This window comes from Juglans regia, chromosome 5, assembly GCF_001411555.2.
Source record: "Juglans regia cultivar Chandler chromosome 5, Walnut 2.0, whole genome shotgun sequence".
NCBI classification, from domain to species: Eukaryota; Viridiplantae; Streptophyta; class Magnoliopsida; order Fagales; family Juglandaceae; genus Juglans; species Juglans regia.
In genome coordinates this window covers 20,721,351-20,741,301 of record NC_049905.1, presented here as the reverse complement: position 1 = coordinate 20,741,301, position 19,951 = coordinate 20,721,351, and the positions used below count along the sequence as shown (strand labels likewise).

The 19,951-nt window shown below is 34.1% G+C and overlaps 3 protein-coding genes across 3 annotated transcripts; all 3 read left to right on the top strand.

Moving 5' to 3' along the window:
- Positions 1-1,199: 1,199 nt before the first annotated feature.
- LOC108985394 (zinc finger CCCH domain-containing protein 56-like) lies at positions 1,200-5,346 on the top strand. Its single transcript, XM_018957680.2, has 2 exons — positions 1,200-1,544; positions 2,486-5,346. The coding sequence occupies exon 2, from the start codon at positions 2,526-2,528 to the stop codon at positions 4,710-4,712; it is 2,187 nt and encodes a 728-aa protein (XP_018813225.1). The 5' UTR covers positions 1,200-1,544; positions 2,486-2,525; the 3' UTR covers positions 4,713-5,346.
- Positions 5,347-11,357: 6,011 nt separating this feature from the next.
- LOC108987681 (heterogeneous nuclear ribonucleoprotein H3) lies at positions 11,358-15,111 on the top strand. Its single transcript, XM_018960657.2, has 2 exons — positions 11,358-11,522; positions 14,123-15,111. Exons 1-2 carry the CDS (start codon positions 11,509-11,511, stop codon positions 14,883-14,885), a joined length of 777 nt encoding a protein of 258 aa, XP_018816202.1. The 5' UTR covers positions 11,358-11,508; the 3' UTR covers positions 14,886-15,111.
- A 3,361-nt stretch (positions 15,112-18,472) lies between these two features.
- LOC108985389 (cyclin-dependent protein kinase inhibitor SMR13-like) lies at positions 18,473-19,563 on the top strand. The gene has a single exon (XM_018957670.2). It carries the CDS (start codon positions 18,777-18,779, stop codon positions 19,149-19,151), a length of 375 nt encoding a protein of 124 aa, XP_018813215.1. The 5' UTR covers positions 18,473-18,776; the 3' UTR covers positions 19,152-19,563.
- Positions 19,564-19,951: the final 388 nt, after the last annotated feature.

Here is a 19,951-nt window from a genome sequence, read left to right as displayed (position 1 = left end):
CTAAATATTTAACTTTCAAATCATAAACATCATTCAACTCAAAACCTCTTTATATATAGAACTCATAATTTTTTTTAATTCAATACATCTTTACACGCAGAATCTATAATTTTTTTCAATTTCTCATAAATATATCTAAATTCATCTTAATATTTAAACATATATAAACTTATCTTAAGTAAACCTCATAAAACTTATCTCATCATCTTAATCCACCATTATTTATATAAAGAACTCAATTCAGCTCAATAATAAACCCAAGTAAACACCTTGCTAGAGCGTTCAACGTCGATACTCATTCCCACCGGCAATATTGTTGAGCACATACATTCCCTACATGAAAATGATGAAGGATTTGTTTGGATTCGGAAGTCATCTCAGTTCATCTCAGCTCATCTCAATTCATCTCACTACTATTCATTACTATTCAGCAACTTTAACTCACAAATCTCACTACTATTCACAACTCATCTCATTACTATTCACAATCCATCTCAGCTCATCTCAAGTCATCTTCGAATCCAAACATCTCTGAAGAGGATATATATATATATATTTAAATATATATATTTATAAGTCTTATTTTTTAATGCATCTAACCAATTGTTGATATAGAAGTTTTTCCACATCAATTAAACAAAAAATATTGGTATTTTAATCTTTTCTTTAAAATTATAATAAATCTCACCGTAAGTAATGTATTAATACACTGACTTATACGTAACAAAACTTAATTATTACGGTGATCGAAGCCAATTAACTCGATATAAATTTAAATGATTCGAAACCAAACAATCATATTGTTACGACTTGCGTTGGTCTATAAACAATCATACTGTTTTTTTAGTTTAAAACAAACAATCATACTGTTAAAGCCCATATATTTATAATTTTATTCTAAGTAATGTTAGAGAAAAATTATTATAGTAGTGCACACTTTATAATAATTACATAACTGTTTCTAATTGATTATTCTCAACACTCACTTGAGAAGATATGTGGTCTAGATGATGTCACATCATATATACAAAATAAATACTTCTAATAATAATTTCTATCTATTTTTATTCTTTTATTTTTCATACCATATTTTTTGAAGAAATTACAAATGAAAATAGTGGTGATAGCTCAAACCCCCACATGGTCCACCGCTTCATCCGGTCACCTAACGCCCGACTTCACCTCACCTACTCCACTCTGGACTCTCTCCCCTCAGCCGGTTCCCCACGCCGAGGTTCAACAATCTTCGTCACCATAAAGTTCAATTTTACTCCGAATTTATTTTCACATTGATTTCGGTTCCCCCCAACCCTCTCTCTGCGCTTTAGTGGCCATGGCGATCGAGCTACTTCACTCGTCGCGCGCTTTCTCTTATGCTTTCTCTGCTTCTCGTCGTCCACTTTTGAAGGCGTCACTGGCCTTTGCCTTTGCTCTCCGTCTCTTCTTCTCGCATCGATGAACGAATGCGTGTCACGGATTTCCGTACTGTTTGCTCAGGACTTTTGATCTTTTGAGTTCATTCCCAACTCATGGCCTTCAAATCTGTAAGTTTTCTCTTCGTTTCTTTTGCTTATTATGCAAGCATTTGAATACTGTGTCTTGTTGATTTTTTATGCTTTTCTCTTTTGGGTTTATGTTTCTGGTTTGAACTGGTTCGTTGTTATTTATTGTTTTTGTCGTTTGGTTACTGAGAAAGTGTGAGCAAAGTTGAAGATTTTCAAAAGTTTTGAATTTTGAGTTTGTTTGACTAATTGAACCTACCACTAAAACAAAATAAGTCCAACATACCATTTTCTTTCTTTCTCTTTCCTTTCCTATATTTTCTCCTCGAGCAAAAGGATCAGAGTTTTGCAATTTTCGCCTTCAAGATTTTTTAAATGCCATGTGCATTTCCTTTTGTAGGGTTCAAAAGAAATGTTTCATTTCGTATTTACTTCTTTTCACCCAGACTATGCATTTTTTTAATATTTGTCCTCCTTATTCTAAGTGAAATTTAATATCGCAATGAGGGTTTTCTCGAGGTCCGATCCGGAAGATAAATGCATTTGGAGTCTGAATCCGGGTTATCACTTTCCATGTCCATACATCAAGATTTTGGGATAATCTTTCTTTACCATGTTTGTAATCTGCCCCTTTTTATCGTATCTAAGGGATATATACCTTCTACGCCCATTATCTTCCTTGACCTTTGTCTTTCGTTCAGTCCATTCCCATCGCTTTCCAATGTTTTGGTAAGTCTCTCGATTCACTTCCTTTCAAATGGTGGTTGGGTTGTTTCCTTGCTTTTCGTTGTTTTCAATTTATTACTTTATATGCCTGGTTTGGGCTACACAGTTCATCGTTTGAAGTGGGTATCTTTTAATTTAACTTATCTTTGTTTTTTCCCCGGAGGATTGATGCTAGGAATCGTGGTTTATATTAGTATATGATTCTTAGTTGTTTTCCCTACGTTTATTCTTATAAATTAGAATTTGATTCTTTGTAGATTGGGCGTCTTTTGGATTTTTTTGGCTGCTAATTAAAGCATGTGTGCTGGTCCGGAGCATTTAAATCTCCAACTGGCTCCGCCTCCTTCCTCAGAAAGCAGATCTTTGACTAAAGCTATGAATAATCCAATCGGAACAGTTAAGTCTGAGCTTTCTTTCTCCATTTTGCTTGAGCTTGCAGCAGATAATGACGTAGAGGGTTTCAAGAAATCTATCTGTAATGATTCTGTGATCACCGAGACTGGACTATGGTATGGTCGTCAGGAGTTTTTAAAGAGCATGGTTCTTGAGCATAGAACCCCATTAATGGTCGCTGCTAAATATGGTAGTGTTGATGTTGTAAAATTAATTCTTGCTCTTCCCGAAGCAGATGTAAATCTCTCCAGCAGGGCAGATAAAAGCACTGCACTTCACTGTGCTGCTTCTGGTGGATCTGTTGGTGCCGTGGTTGTTGTGAAGTTGCTTTTATGTGCTGGTGCTGAGCCTAATGTTACTGATGCCTACGGGCGTCGGCCATGTGATGTTATTGTTGCTCCACCGAAGCTATCCAATTTGAAGTTTGCCCTTGAAGAGCTTTTAAGAAATGATTATCCTGCTTGTCAGGAGGATCCACATGTTTCTACTGTTGATTTGAGATCCGATTCTACACCCCTCCCGGCATCCCCAGAAAAGGGTTCCATCTTTGTCTCAAATTCCATATTGTCTCCTGTAAATTGTAAGCCTAATGGCGCAAATGTCGGTTCTTTGCCAGAGAAGAAAGAATACCCGATTGACCCATCTCTTCCTGACCTCAAGAGTAGCATTTATGCTACTGATGAGTTTCGAATGTTCTCGTTCAAAATCCGACCTTGTTCTCGAGCTTATTCCCATGATTGGACTGAGTGTCCTTTTGTTCATCCAGGTGAGAATGCCAGGAGAAGAGACCCGAAGAAGTATCATTACAGTTGTGTGCCATGTCCAGAGTTTCGAAAGGGAACTTGTAGACGAGGAGATTTGTGCGAATACGCTCATGGGGTGTTTGAGTGTTGGCTGCACCCAGCACAATATAGAACTCGGCTTTGCAAGGATGGCATGAGCTGCATGCGAAGGGTTTGCTTCTTCGCCCACAAGCATGAGGAACTGCGACTGCTCTATGCATCTTCTGGATCTGCACTACCTTCTCCTCGATCAGCTACCTCTGCTGCCACTGTCATGGATATGGCAGCAGCCTTGAACATGTTTCCTAGCTCCCCCTCAGTGGGGTCTGCCATGTCACTTTCTCCTTTTTCTCCGTCTCTGTCTCCTTCTGGTAATGGTGTTTCACAAATGTCCATGGCCTGGCCCCAGCAGAACATCCCCACCTTGCATCTTCCAGGCAGCAATCTGCAAATGAGTCGCCTGAGATCTTCTCTCAATGCAAGAGACATCTCAGCAGAGTTAAGGTTTTCGCAGGATTTTGAAATGCAACATCAGCCATTCCTGAATGATTTCTCCCGTTCATCTCAAGCTCATATCAGTATTTCTCCCAGGAATCTTTCTTTCCATTCAAAAACCTTGAGCCCCTCAAATCTAGATGAGCTCTTCTCCGCTGAGGTCTCATCTCCACGATATTCTGATCAACATGCGGCTTCCGCTGTTTTCTCTCCATCACATAAATCGGCACTCAATCAATTTCAGCAACAGCAGAACAGCATGTTATCTCCAATTAAAACTAATGTGCTCCCTGCCCAGAATATTGATCATCCTCACTTGCAGGCTTCATTTGGTGTTTCCTCTCCAGGGATGATTTCACCTTGGAGCATTGATCCTCTGTCCCCAATGGGCTCTCGGGTATCTGCATTTTCTCATCTCGAGAAGCATCAGCTACAATTGCGCAGCTTCAGCTCGCGGGATCTTGGATCCAACCTACCATGTGATCTGGGGTCTAACAGCCTTGTTGGCTCCCCCAGGCATTCTTGGTCAAAATGGGAGTCCCACAATGGGAAAGTGGATTGGTCTGTTCAAGGAGATGAATTAGCAGGGTTACGCAAGTCATGTTCAATTGGACGTAACAGAGAGAAGCCTGATGTATCATGGGTTCAATCTCTGGTTAAAGAATTACCATCTGAAAACACAGAAAATGCCCTTGTTTCTGGCACAGCACTATCTGTTGAGGGTTCTGATTCTAAGCACCAGACTGAATCCAGTGATCAGACTGTTTCGGGACCATGGCTCGAGCAGTTGCAAATTGATCAGATTGCTGCTTAGTGAAAATGAAATCATTTTTACTGAGCTTGAGGTAGTTAAAACTCGATCATTAATTCTTTTATTTGGTTGGTAACGTGGGAGGTAAGCAGGTTATAGCAACAATTGAAGGAAAAGGAAAGACAAAGTCAGGATAAATATTATTCGGTCACCATTTATTGTGATTACAGAAGTCATGAAGGGGTGAGAATCCTTAATCTGGGTTATTTTGCGAAGACCAAGCCCTGGTTAAGTAATTCTCTCCCCATATTTATCATAACCTAGGTCCTTTTTTTTTCCCTAAAATTATTTTGTTTTTATAAAAGGTTACCTGTTTCATTGGTAAGTGAAGCATTGGGATTGGTGTCCCCCCTTTTCTTTTATTCCTTTTTTCATACTGTATTTTGTAATGAGATTGAGGGGGAAGGTATTTTTTTTCTTTGCATGAGATTATTTATTCTGTATCTAGGTCTGTTGGGAGACGAAAAAAATACAAGGAAGAACAAAAATAGTGTTGCTGATGTGGTCCGTATATTGATGAATTATTTTGGGAGAAGATAGTGAGAGGATGTAGGGCATTTGGTTCTTTGATGATGTAACCTTATATTATCACTTATTATCATCAAAATTGTAGTCTCAATATCGTATTTTTCTTTTATTTTTCTGTGCCATCTTCGATTGCCACTGCTTTTACCTTTCTTCTCTTCTTTTTATTTGTTTGTTTTTGTATTTGAAAGCGTGGGAATCTGCTATGAGGTGGATCCCAATGGTGGGTTGGGATGTTTGATTGGGGAGGTGGAAAGAATTTTTATTTGGATTCTTTCCAATCTTTTTCGAGAAGATCAGGTGTGAGGATGGTGGGGAATTTATAATCCATGAGATGTGATGTGGAACCTACTTTTGTGGCCATGGGGGCTTTAAGGTATCTAGTACCTGATATGATGCCACCCCACTAATTCCTCTAGTTGTTGGGTCTTTATTGGAGTGGATGAAAAGCCTTTCTGCTTTGATGGATGGCGTTGATGTTTATTGAGCAAGTGTGTCTGTGTCATAATATGTATGTATGTATGTATGTATGTTTATGTATACGTAGTGTGTGGGTATGGGTGTGTTTATCCTATTGATGAATTTTCAGATAAAGTTCCATTTTATGCCTTTACCACACCAAAATGGTTTTGCTGTCTTGAGGGTGAAACATTCCATAGTTGAGGTAGAATGCAGTTGAATTTTTTTTCCCTGCACTATGATCATGGTGGGTTACATACATGCATGGAGTTTTTTTTTTTCTTTTTTTTTTTTTCCCTAAGCAAGCATATCATAGATAAACTAAGGAGTTACAAGATACAAGATTCAATAGGGTGGGAGTCCCTAACAATCATCCCACAATCAGCAAATACAACACAAGCAAAATAATGAAAAAAGAGGGATTTGGAGCCAAAAGTTTTGCTCCCATCTATTTCCCACAAGGAAAAGCCGCTTGAAGTGATTTTTACGTAGTCTGATAAACAGACTATAAGACTATCGTTAGAAGCTGGAGTGAAATGATATGTGTTGCATTTTGTTGGGCTAGATTGGATGAAGTAGACTTTCAAGACCACTTTATCTTAATACTTGGTTAGGAAAAGTAGGAATATGAGAAAGTAACAATTGGAAAATGAGTTGAATCGTCGGCGAAAGACTGCCACTAGTTGTGGAGGCACGTGTAGCTCATGCGGCACCCTTGGCAGTAAAGTAAAGGCTAGATCTAATAGGTTTGAGGCCGCTGATCTTGATGGCACTGCTAGTGGCGGCAAAAGACCTCCCCAGGAGTCTCACATGCAGTGTGAGCTGCACGTGAGACATATGTGCCGCTCTTTTGGTTAGTTTTCTCCCACCGTCTAACAAATCGGTGGCTGGAGAATCTAATGGTGGAGTGCGTGGCAATTGTTGGAGGTTGGTGGAGAGCATATCGGCGCATTTCAATGCTATGGGTGGGAAACTAAAGGAAAACAAAAAAAAAAAAAACCTTTAGACAGGTCTGGCAAAGGCCAGATAGGGGGAGGGAGGGTGGAGCCGACTCTCCACCCCCCCACTGGTCGGAGGAAGGGGGGTTATACTGAAAACGATGGTGGGAGGATATATTGCCTGGAGAGAGAAAGAAGAAGTCGATTATGACTGTGTTTTTTACTGCATTATATGCATGGAGTTGAAACCACTTAATAGGGATTTGTATTAGGAGACTTCTAGCAATTTATAAAGTAGGATAAGATTGGGATCAACAATTTTTTACACGATTGGAAATTCGATATGAATCCAATAGGAAATTAGCAAGAAGGTCTAAATCGTTTGAACCGTTTAATTAAAGGATTCAAATTAGGATAAATTGGGATGAACTTATAAGAATATGATTTGATGCAGGCTTAGTGTATGTTTGGAATTGCAGTGAGAAATATAACTTATAGTTTTTGGACTTATAACTTATAGCTTATGTAATAAATTGATTATTAAAAATTTATTTACTGTTTGGAAACAAATTAAAAAAGTGTTTTGAGATAGAAATGATGATCATTTGATTTTTTAAAGATTATGAACATATCTTTAGAAGTTTAAAAGTTTAAAAGTTGTAATTACCTGAAAGTTGTATAGATATTTTCGTCTATTGATAGTTTTTTTAAAATTTGAACTATATTTCGAATTATTCAAAAAAATATGTTTGAGGAAAAACATCAAAAAATCAAAATAATGTTTTTCCTCAAACATACTTTTTAACTTATTTGATATTAAAAATTATTTTAATATGTAATATCCAAACAATATAATTTTTTCATCAGAGAACTTTTGAAACTATTTAAACACTTTTTAAGATTCCTAAAGCAATTCTAAACAAGCCCTTAATGGAGTTGGTAATTTTTGTTACAACTCAAGAGTCCATTAACTCAACACAAATTATCAAATTAGGGCTAAGGTATCTTTTCATTTTTATTTATATTTTTAGATGTTTTTAATTAATAAATAGAAATTATCTTATTACTTATGTTTCACCTATATTAACGAACTTATTCAACAAATGGGGTAAGTGACAAAGAACACAGACTAGATAGAATGGTGGGCTATTTTTTTTTTTTTTTTTTTACATTGACTTGTAAATAGTATAATTATTTCTTAAATGGTTGAACTTGTTGATAATGATATGCTAACTCTTTTGTTTGAACACGATCGTTAAAACCTCTAAGCCCGAGAATATTGTAGATAGTTCTTAAAGTTAAAACATGAATCAAAATGATTACTCTGATCCTAATTTTAGAAATTCTACATCATATTTTGGTTGTACACACATAATTATGTCAACATAAACAGTAAAAAATAGTGAAATTTGAGCATACCTTACATCAAGTCTGTTAATAATTAAATTTTTTAATGTGATTTTTAAAGAATATGCACTCTGAAAGAAAAGTACGGTTTATTCTCATTTTATCATTTCTTTTACAAAATCATCCACAAATTATCAGGTTATCACTTAACTCAAATTTGAAATACAATTTGTAGTACACAATATGCACTCTTATAACATGAACCATTTGAATCGACCAAAACTAGCCGAAATCAATAGAGAATTGATCGGCCGGCAGTCAAAATTAATAGAAACCGATACCAGTTGGTTTGGTTCCGATTTGAACCGTGTTCAAACTAGTGAACCGACCAACATATATGGTATTTTATTTATATATTTTATTCTTATATAAAATACCAACATATATCGTTTTATACCGATATTTTGAAAAATAAAAAATGACATCATTTGGGGGTTTAATATACTGTTTAGCTAGTTTATTTAATGTATACCCTATAAGTCACATATTAGATTATGTATACATTTGGCTAAGTTATTAAAATAATATTTTAATAATTTATTATTATTTCTTTATTAAGCTATCCAACAGTCATATTTTTAACATTCAATATAACGTAATCGTATATGAACATTTTTTTTATTTAATATCATTTAATTTATTAATAGTTTTTATCCAGTCATCATTTGATCTAACAACGATTTTAATATGATGGTTAAAGTCTAGATTAATATCTAATAGTGTTCAATTATTATATATATGAATAAAATTACCTATTTTTTCAATCAATTATAAACTCAAATAATACAATATAATATGTTAAAAAATTCTATTAAGCATCCTACACCACGCACATGCAGAGGGAAAAAAATAAAAAGATAAAAAATAAAAACTCAATGTGTAGTGTATGGTAGTTGAGTAGAAAGAACTCTAATATGTTTTAGCTACAGTAATGTAAAAAATAATGTACTATGTTGGCCAATAATTGAGTAATCCCATGTGAGACAATTTTCATAACTAAATATCACTGTTTTAAGAAGTCCAATATGTAACTTTTAACTAAGGCAATTTCTCATCATGGTGACCATGACCACTAGACTTAGCGTGATAACCACAATGTGCGTGCCGAAAAGAGATTTTTCGAATTGGAATACGATACCTATAGCTAAAATTATCACCAAAATACATATATCATATTGTCCCAATTTGATTAAGATAGTGGCTCGATTGTTGTAGAAGAGCCACAACTAACATCTAGGCTATTGCGGCTTAGTTTAGTAGTATGGGAGAACAGTTCTAGATGAAAAATTCATCTATATTCTCTTGTACGCAACCTAACTACTTTTTGACTCTGTATAATGCGTCATGTGTTGTCCTTTCGGTTGTAGATGTCTACTATAAATGTCAATTATTTGACTATTTTGAGTTAGAAAAAACTATCAACTTACTTTAGAGCATTGGTATTGCTTTCTAAATTTATAAATAAATTTTAGCTAAAAATGTCATCTTAACTTATTTATATAATGCACTTCCTATCAAGGTTTTTAATTTCATTTCGTACTGGCTGGATAGCGAGTATAGAGAAGGGCCGAGTTTTGTAACGGTCAGAATTTTGGTCGTATCGACCTTTACCAACCAATATTTCAGATTTCGACTGATATTTCAAATTTCGACCTTCACTTTTTTTTTGTTTTTTCATTTCTTCCTCATTTTTGAACCCCCAATTCATACCAGGTTATTTATAATTTATATATATAATTTTTATATATATTTATTCATATATAGACTATTACTTTAGAATATAATTTATATATAAAATTTATTCATATACAGACTATTTCAAAATAATACCAGTATCGAAATATTTCGTTTCAATGCTTCGACCGAAACGATAGTCAAAACATTGCTTGTGATACATAACATATTAGATTTCATTTAGCAAAGTCATTAAAATAATATTTTATTTATTTGTTATTATTTCATTATTTAGCATATCCAATAGTTATAGTTTTAAAGTCCAATAGTCATATTTTTAATTTTATTTAAACATTTTTTTATTTAATATCATTTATTTTAATGGTAACTTTTATATAATTATCTTCTTATCTATAAATGATTTTAATATGATGGTTAAAATCTAGATTAATATCTAATGATGTTTAATTATTGAATATATATGAATAAATTCACCTATTTTTCCAAACAATTATAAAGTCACATACTAAAATATAATATGTTTTAGCTGCAGTAATGTAGAAAACAATGTAATAAGTTGGCCAACATTTGAGTAAACTCATGCAAGGTAATTTGCATAACCGAATGTCACTACCCTAAGAGGTCCAATATGTAACTTTGTAAATAAAATTAAGTTAGAAATTTCATCTTAGCTAGTTTATGTAATGCACATCTTATATACCACATATTAGATTATGTACATGCTTGGTTAAGTCATTAAATTAATATTTTAATAATTTGTTATTATTTCCTTATTGAGCATATCCTACATTCATATTTTTAAGATCCAATAGTTATATTTGTAATTTTATATGAACATGTTTTTATTTAATATCATTTTTATTAGTAGTTTTTATCTAATCGTCTTTTGATCTAACAATAATTTTAATCTGACGGTTAGAATATAGATTAATATCTTATGGTGTTCAATTTTTAGATATATGAACAAAGTCTATAAACTTGCTTTAAAGTATAGGCTTTGCTTTCTAAATTTGTAAATAAAACTTTGCTAGAAATGTCATCTTAGCTAGTTTATGTAATGCACTTCCTATACAACACATTAGATTATTTACACATTTGGCCAAGTCATTAAAATAATATTTTAATAATTTACCATTATTTCTTTATTTAGCATATTCAACGGTCAAAGTTTTAAAATCAAATAGTCATATTTGTAATTTTATCTAAACATATTTTTCTTTAATATCATTTATTTTAATGGTAATTTTTATCTAATCATCTTTTGATCTAATAACGATTTTAATTTAACGGTTAAAATCTAGATTAATATTTAATGATGTTCAATTATGAAATGTATATGAATAAAGTATTCTATTTTCTCAATCAATTATGAAGTCACGTACTATAATATAATACGTTTTTACTACAATAATATAAAAAATAATGTAAAATGTTTAGCCAACATTTGAACAATTCAAACTTGTTTAAGATATTTCTGAAAATCTGAACATTGGGAGTAGAGCATCAATGATATTTTTGAAAGTTTGAAGGTCAAATGTTGAATTTGCAAAAGAATTGTGGGTTGGGGTAAAATATAATTTCCCTGAGATCTTAAAGAAACGACATCGTCTAGCTCCTCCTTTCCCCTGCGCCGTTCAACACGGTCTTCCTCCTCTATATGTATAATCGCAGCCTTCATTTTTGACGAATCTCCAAAACTCAACGACACTCGGATTCGTTCTCGTAGGGGAGAAAAAGATCCAACTGGGCTTTCTCTCCGGCGCATATCGATCAACATGTTCTACAGAGGGTAAGGCACTTCTTCGATTAGTTTTAGATTTAGATTTTTAGTACGCACACACTCTGATTTCCTATGTGAGTTGGGTTTTTTAACGAGTCTCCTTAATTACTTTTTGTGTTTCTATATATCTTTCTTAATTATGTATATCCATAGCTCGAATTGGTTTTTTTTCTTCCTTTCTGGGTATTTGTTTTGAACTGAAGAACTTGTAGAACTGGGTATTTGTTTCCAGCTTTCACCTAATTTTGCAGCATACCCCGCCGCTAACTTCATTTGGGATATAGATATTCCGTCATGCCCGTGATGTATTACGAGTTGAGGTGTTATGATTAACTATTTAAATACGGAAACATTTGTGTGTGCGAGATGATAGGTTGAGATGATAAACATGTAGTAGTAGAATTGACAACTACTATTTTATTCTTAAGATGGAAATGATGAAAAAAGGGATTTTTTTTCAATAATTTTTTTTTAAAATCCTGTTTAACAGCCAACATTATGATGAAGATAATGCTTTTTGATTGTTTAAAACGTCATTGTTTGATATGCTCTATAAAATAACTTTACTTTCATTTACTTAAAAGTAGGACAGAAGGAGGTACGTTGTTCAAGTATATGCATAATTTGTATGTTTGTAATTGTTCTCCATGGTTCTTATGCTCGCAGTTCAGCATAGATAAATGCATTTATTTTAAATACTTGATGTTCAGCAAGATATGATGCAGTCATCTCGCTTTTCTAGATTTTCAGGAGTTGCCCCTCTGATGCCGTGCTTATGTTCTAAAACAACTTAGTGGGGAAGCCAATGGCTTCTAAATCAAATGACAGATCTTCCTTTGGAATGTGAGGGTGTGAGTTATATATTCTAAGGATGCCATATCATTATCCCATTAAAAAAAAGAAAGTTAGATTCTGGAAAGCAATGGTCGCATGCTATCTCAGTGTTCTTTGGTGATAGCCAGCCTTACAAAATAGGTGCTGATACTTTTATTTTTTCCTTTTTTGGGTTATAGTTCAGACAATGATACTTATACCCAAACGAGAAAAAAGAACCCTACAAGCCATGCGAAACTGATCATGAATCTGCAATGAGCGAATTTCTCATCTACCACAACACAGATTTCAGCACATTTTTCAATAATGGCTTTGGTGTACCATATGCTACTCTAAGGTCATAATCCTTCATAGGATTATACTATCTCAAATTTCTTTGTCAGAAGGGGACGATAGGATGTTAAATGCATGAGGGACCAAGCTGTTTGCGCACCCCCCGAGGGGAGCACCATGCTTAAGGAGTAGTGAATTGTTATCCATCCATTTGTGTGGGGTTCTAGAAAAACTTAACTTGGAAATATGTGGTGGAGTATTGCAATGTCTGTTTTCAAATATTTCAAATACATGTAACTAAAAACAATTATTTTCTTTACTTACCATTGGTGAGCTGCTGTAACTTGTATTTCTGGTTCACACTAATCATAGCTACATGGAATGCACTTTCAGGCATGAAAGCAGGCTTTGATAATGTTTAGAGTCCTCCCCTCTCTACCTAATTAGCTTTTTGACAGCACTATATGTTGGGATTGCTTTTCATGGTGAAGGAAGATACCAAAATATAGTAGAAATTAGCAAGGGACTGAACCTAGCTACTGGAAATGTAAGCCATTAAGGTTTAGAATGTTAATTGAAAAGCATCCTCCTGGGACACCATGCACCTGACCCGAGCATATGGTTGCTTACACCTTAAATTGCCTAAAAGAGAATGGTGATAATTAATCCGAGAACTAGGTCAGCATGCAGATTCCCGCACAAACACTCAAATAATTTGTTGAGCCATTTAATCTATGTAGGGTGAGCCAGTAATTGGTTGATGCATTGGAAATTCCAAATTCCCAACATTAACAGCTTATGGTTATGGGAATGGATAAGGTTAAACATTATTGCCTGGTTCTCAGGAAGATGAGGCAAAATAATGGAAATGCTTGAAGATGGATTTTATTGGGCAAAGCATAAAAATAATCGAATACTTGTGTGAGTATTTTCATTTTCATCCTCCCCACGCCCCAAGAACAAAACTAACCCCATTTTCCAGGGTGCAACTTGGGCTCTCTTACAAGTTTTTCAGATTTTCTGAGGATGTTGAATTTATGTATCTAGCTATCATCGTCATTGAATTGGCTTAAAACAAATGCTTGTAAAAAATTGACATGGTGGCTTTTTATGAAATCCTAAATTTGAACTTATCTATCATCAATCCTGGTGTCCAATATAATTTTCTTTGAAGTTCCCATTCCAGATGATACATTTGTATCTAGTAATGTATTTTTTTGATAGGTGTATCTTGTAATGTATGTAAGAACAAATGAATCTTCTAATATTTCTATTTGAAGTTCACATTCCTGATATGCATTTGTACCTTGTAACTCACACCCCATGGGATTGGGTGCCACAGCCTTTCACTCGACACCCCATTTTAGAGAGGGAAGTGCCATTTGTAGCATAGTTCATTGGCAACACAGTAGAACTAAGTAATTTTGATTTCTTTGTAGTTTGTGAATGAATCCTTGACAAGTTTTCTTTTCTGCTGTCTACATGGATATTGTAACTGGCAGTAAATATGCTGATGGTGGGGACGGGCGTGAAATGGGTGCAAAACGTCAACGGGTAGTTGATCAGGGACCTCCATTCTATGGGACTTCCCCTGGTCCAAGTTTTATGTACAATGCATCTCCTTATACCTATGTCAATCCATCTCCACCCTTCCCTGTTGTCCGAATTCGCGGTCTTCCATTTGATTGCACAGAAACTGATGTGGCTGAGTTCTTCCATGGTTTGGACATAGTTGATATTCTTTTTGTGCACAACAGTGGCAAGTTCACCGGGGAAGCTTTTTGTGTCTTGGGGTACCCTCTTCAAGTTGATTTTGCTCTTCAAAGGAATAGGCAGAACTTGGGCAGGAGGTATGTTGAGGTTTTCAGGAGTAAGAGGCAGGAATACTACAAGGCAATAGCGAAGGAAGTTTCAGATACTCGGGGTGGTTCACCACATCGAAGGGTCCAAAGGGCTAAATCTTATGATGAGGGGAAGGATTCAGCTGAACACACGGGTGTACTGAGGTTGCGGGGATTGCCATTTTCTGCTGGTAAGGATGATATAATGGAGTTCTTTAAAGATTTTGTTTTGTCAGAAGAAGCAATACATATTACAATGAACTCAGAGGGAAGGCCTACTGGGGAAGCATTTGTGGAGTTTGCAAATGCAGAAGATTCAAAAGCAGCAATGGTTAAAGATAGGATGACTCTTGGGAGTCGATATATAGAATTGTTCCCATCCTCGCAGGGGGAATTGGAGGAAGCAGTTTCCAGAGGGAGGTGACTTTGTATTGGACCTTTTCTTTAATTTCCTATCTTGAGAGAAGCCTCTCAAAACTTGTTACTGGACGTATGTGTTTTTATGATCTGAACTTTAACATTGCATTACTATCACCTTTTGAGGTCAGAAGATACCTTCACATCGTTTTTTTATGACAGTATTTTCAATTTGTGTATGGAATTGAATATTAGAAGCTATTATATTATGCATGCATACTTTGATTGTGCTATATATTTCAATTTTGCTTGTTAATTAGTATTTGACCTTGCCTTTACAAATGGGTGGATTATTGCTTGAAATGGGCTATGGATGAATTAACCCTGATGTATGGTATGATCTTATTTAAATGGTCAAATTGTTCTAGCATTTCATAGTGTTTTGCATGGACCATTTCTTTTGGCAACTTGGCTATAGCTTCTTGCCTCTTGGCATATATGTCTTCCAGTTGGTTTAGGCATGAGATGTTTTGCTATTCGTAGTTCTGTTCCTTCAAGGCCAAGCTTGCATATTTTGTTTAATAATTCATTTTTGCACTGTTAATCCGTTCTTATTATGCATAACCTGGAGGGCTTAGTTATAGTTTCATGGCTTGCGAGAAGTAGTCTATTAATAGTTTCTCTTATGATATCACAGGTATGGACAATCCTGATGTCATCATGGTTGTTACTATTTATGATCTAATCCTCATCAATTTATAATATTGTTTAGAGAATTCTGATGGTTGCATTTAAAATTTTGAATTCAAATTCTGTTTTGAAAACCTCAAGAGCCAATTTCCAGTGCTATATCCATGAAAGAGCCCTTATAGATGGATGGATTTATTATATTATTCCTCGTTTAAAATGTGTTTTGTTGAACTCGGCTGTTTAGCAACTGCTTATATTTTTAAATTAAGTATATTCCTCATTTCAAATGCATTTTGGTAAGCCCAGCTGTTGAGCATGTCTTTATTTTTGTCATCTTGTTCATTTAAAATGCAATTTCTTGTGGTAAGCTGTTTAGCAGCACTTTATAACTCCATAGAAATGATATACAGTGTTAAGGTGTACACGTTTATTTTAAAAAAAAATTAATAAATTTAAGATTTACATAAAAAAAATTATTATTTTAAATATGAATTTTATTTTATTTTTTTAAAATGAGTGCCTAGATTACACACACTGTACCTATTATCTAACGTTCCAATCTAAAGGGTCAACTTTGTGCTAAACTTTCAGTGCAAGTTCAGACTGCTTTGACAAGTTGGTGACCAACCTGTCATACTTGCGCAGGTTGCAGCAAACGTAGGGCTCGTTTGTTTTCGGAGATGAGATGAGATGAGATGAGTTGAGATTAAAGTTAAAAAGTTGAATAAAATATTATTAGAATATATTTTTTAATATTATTGTTGTTTTGAGATTTGAAAAAGTTGAATTGTTTATTTTATTTTGTGTGAGGATTTGGAAAAGTTATAATGATGAGGTGAGATGAGATGAGATGTTTTTGGAAAACAAACAAGGCCGTAGTCTCGTGTGTCCGAAAATTATATTTCATCTATTTTTTTTTTCTTTTTTTTATATATATTTTTAATCATTATAAACATTTAAAAAAAATAAAAAATTTTCAATATCATTAAAAAATACTTCCTTAATCATTAAATAAAAAAAAAAATTTCAAAATATCTTTTCGGGACACAATTCGAAACCTTTAGCATTTTTGTTAAACTATAGTCTCACAATAAATATTATATTTAAATAATAAATTATACACAGTAAAACTCATGAATACATGCAATATCATGAGATCCAAAAAGACTGAAGAGAGGAATGATTCATAACTAATTAAGACCTTTAAATACAACATGTGAAGTCTATTAAATTTAATTTTGTAGTGTAGTTTTTGTACTACAAAAAAATTATTTATTTATAATTAGTTATTTTTAATAAAAATGATTATTTTTTTATTAAAATGAGTTTTATTTTTTGGTCGTAAATAATAATCATTCATAAATATTTATTTTTCTTATACTACGTACGGTGATACTATTACTGTCATCGAATCAATTGACAAAAAAAAAAAAGAAAAAAAAAAGGAAGATGATGGCAAGTACAGAAAAAAAAAAAATGAATGTTGGATGAAGCTGATATTACATTGACCTATTTTAAATTTATACGACGAAGAGTGTCGTTTTTGTCAACTTGTGGATCACAGAGCCACGTGCATGAATAGTGAAACTTTCGGAATCCCATGAAGAGTGTCTGCAGTTTTCTAACAAAAGGTTAAAACAAAGGGAAAAACGAGGGAAGGGATCAGACCAAACCCATCAAATTAATTAATTAATAACGTTTTATCCTAAGAAATATTCCTAAATAATTTCACACGGACACTTGGCATGCATGACTTTTGTCTCTCTTCTTATTATTATTATTTTTTCTTTAGCTTCTTAATTAAATCTGATAATTATAAATAAATTTATGAGAATCTTAACTAAATATTAACCGACGTTCCTCGGGCAACTGCATGCCATATATTCCCGCCCTGCTTAATTCCTAACCCTATAATATATATATCCTATAATGTTATAAATTTTAAATAGATAAATTTTACACGTACAATTTTTTTATAAAAAAATAGATTTATTATGAAAAAATTTTAAAAATTATTTTTTAATGTGATATTTTCTTATAAAAAATTTGTTGGAGACTTGTCTATTTAAAATTTATACATAAAAATACTCATTTAAGATATTATATATATATATATATATATTACTTCTCATGTCTTTGCCTCTAAGATTATGCTTAGTCGGTACTGTTCTTTATATAAATTATTTTCACCTTCCTTGTCAATACACGAAGACCTGACAAAAGTGCAAAATAATTATTTGTTATCACAAAAGTAGTAAGCATTATTTATTTTTTTGTTAAGAACAAAGGGTAATTGAGATTAAATAGTTTAATTACTTTTAGCTGTTCAACGGGTAGCGGGCAAAGGCCATGGCCTAATTATTCCTAACCAATTATAATCCCTAGGATCCATAGCAGTTTGAACTGACATCTCTCTCTCTCTGGCTCTGGGCATTGCTTAATTACTTATTTAGGGTAGCGGGCAGACCTGCCCTAATTATCGATCCCCATTAATAAAAGGCATAACAAGCGCTCAACTGTCAAATCAATCTGTCTCTCTCTCTCTCTCCCCTTAATCATAGGATTGAATTAGGGTTTTTCCGGGGCCTTATGCTGAAGTGGGTCATTGCCTCATGATATATAGGTTATTTAGGCTATAGGTAAAGTTATGTTCTTTTCTTTAAACCATCTAGGATTTTTTTTGTTAGGTTTCAGAAATTAGAGACTGCCATTAGTCATTATTTTCTCAAGGTTTATGCAGGGTTTTGATGATCTTAGGTTACAGTGCTAGCTGCTGGTCCTGATACTTCTCCTTGTTGGTTAGGGTAGAAATAAATAAACCACGTGTTCTTGATCCCGTGGGTTTGCTCACAAAAAAATTTTGTGTTAATATCCTTCTAGAAAACCTGAGTTTGAGCTTTGGGAATTCGAAAGTGCAGTCTCTCTCTCTCTCTCTCTATATATATATATATATATATATTTATAGTGGATGTTTCCTGAAGTGGGTTGTGGTTGAAACTTGAAAGTGTTCTTTTCTAAAGAATGGTTGCAGGTTACTATGCTTTTTTACCACTTTTCAGTCAAATTTTGTAGCTTTAATTAACGTTCTCCAATAGGGTTTTCTTGTGTTGGTTTCTGTTTTAGAAATCTTCCTTCTCTCTAAACTTTAGTAAAAGGTTCTTATACCTTCTTACTCTTGCCGGCCGGATTCAGTACACTGTGATTATACTCTCTGATCCACTTCTCTACAACTAAATCTAGCAGAGAAGCTTTTCTCATTCTGTTTCAAATGGCTCCTTCTGGTCAAACAAAAGCAAGGCCAACCAGAAAGGCAAGAAGAAGAAACCATTTCAAGAAGCGGATTGTACACTCCAAGAATCAAGAAGCATCAAGAAGTTTGCCCCCTAACTCTTCCACCACAAGCTCCAGTGATTTTCCAAAGATCAGAGACATAGATTTCGAGGCTGTTGAAGTCCCCTCAAGCGGCTGCTCCACTCCAAAAGCTCAGAGATTCCGGATACCAGAGATTTCAACATGCCCACCAGCACCCAAAAAGCAAAGAGTAGTTTCGAATTGCTCCTTGCAAAGAACACCGATTGCCTTCTTCGCTCCTCCAGACTTAGAGCTCTTCTTCTTCTTTGCACTTCGAGATATTTCGGTTTGACGGTACATGATCAGTGTTTCATAGAATATGTAAGGATCATTTCACTAATTTTAAAAAATGGTCTTTCCGAATGAAGTTCTTTTAGTTTTAATTTGTGTTTTCTCATCTGATCATTGAAGTAAAGTGTGAGAAGTTGGGATTTTGGTTGGGTGATCTTAGGAAAGCTGTTGTTAGCTTTGTTTCCCCCTTTGCTACTGTTTTAGTCGGGTTTCAAATTTGTAGGGTATACTAATCACTAAATTTAGGTGGTGTTGTCCCACTAAATTTAGCCTTTATACCTACTTTCCCATTTAGTTTTTTTACTCATCCCTTTTGCTGACCTCTAGTTTGGTGAGTGCAATGTAATGGTTGGATTTGAGGTTTGTGAATCTGTTTAGCTTGCAATTATATATATCAGCTTTTGTTTGCTTAATCAGCCTGAGATAGTAAAGGCATATTTACACTTGATCTGCTCGTGTATAAACGTCCCTTCTGTCTTCTTATCTCACTCTCTCTTCTTCAGTTGCATGAGTACTTGATGATTCTGTACTTATATATGATTCCTTCAGAACCAATTAGGGTTTAATGTTTGTACTATTTAAATATCCTTCTGTATGTGGTTTAATGCATCATTTTCGTGAGCATGGGGATGATAATCTCATGCTCGAGTTGAATTATTGGCAATTTTCTGATGTGAAAGTGACCTGTAAAAACCCCACTAATCACATATATAGCAGGAATTAATGACAGTACTCAATCAGTAGCTTGTATCGATTTGTCAAAACGAGGGGCCCTTAAACAGTTGATCTAACCCCACATTA

Excerpts from the sequence above, each read along its gene's own strand:
- LOC108985394 (XM_018957680.2), top strand. The coding sequence starts at position 2,526 with ATGTGTGCTGGTCCGGAGCATTTAAATCTCCAACTGGCTCCGCCTCCT.
- LOC108985389 (XM_018957670.2), top strand. The coding sequence starts at position 18,777 with ATGGCTCCTTCTGGTCAAACAAAAGCAAGGCCAACCAGAAAGGCAAGA.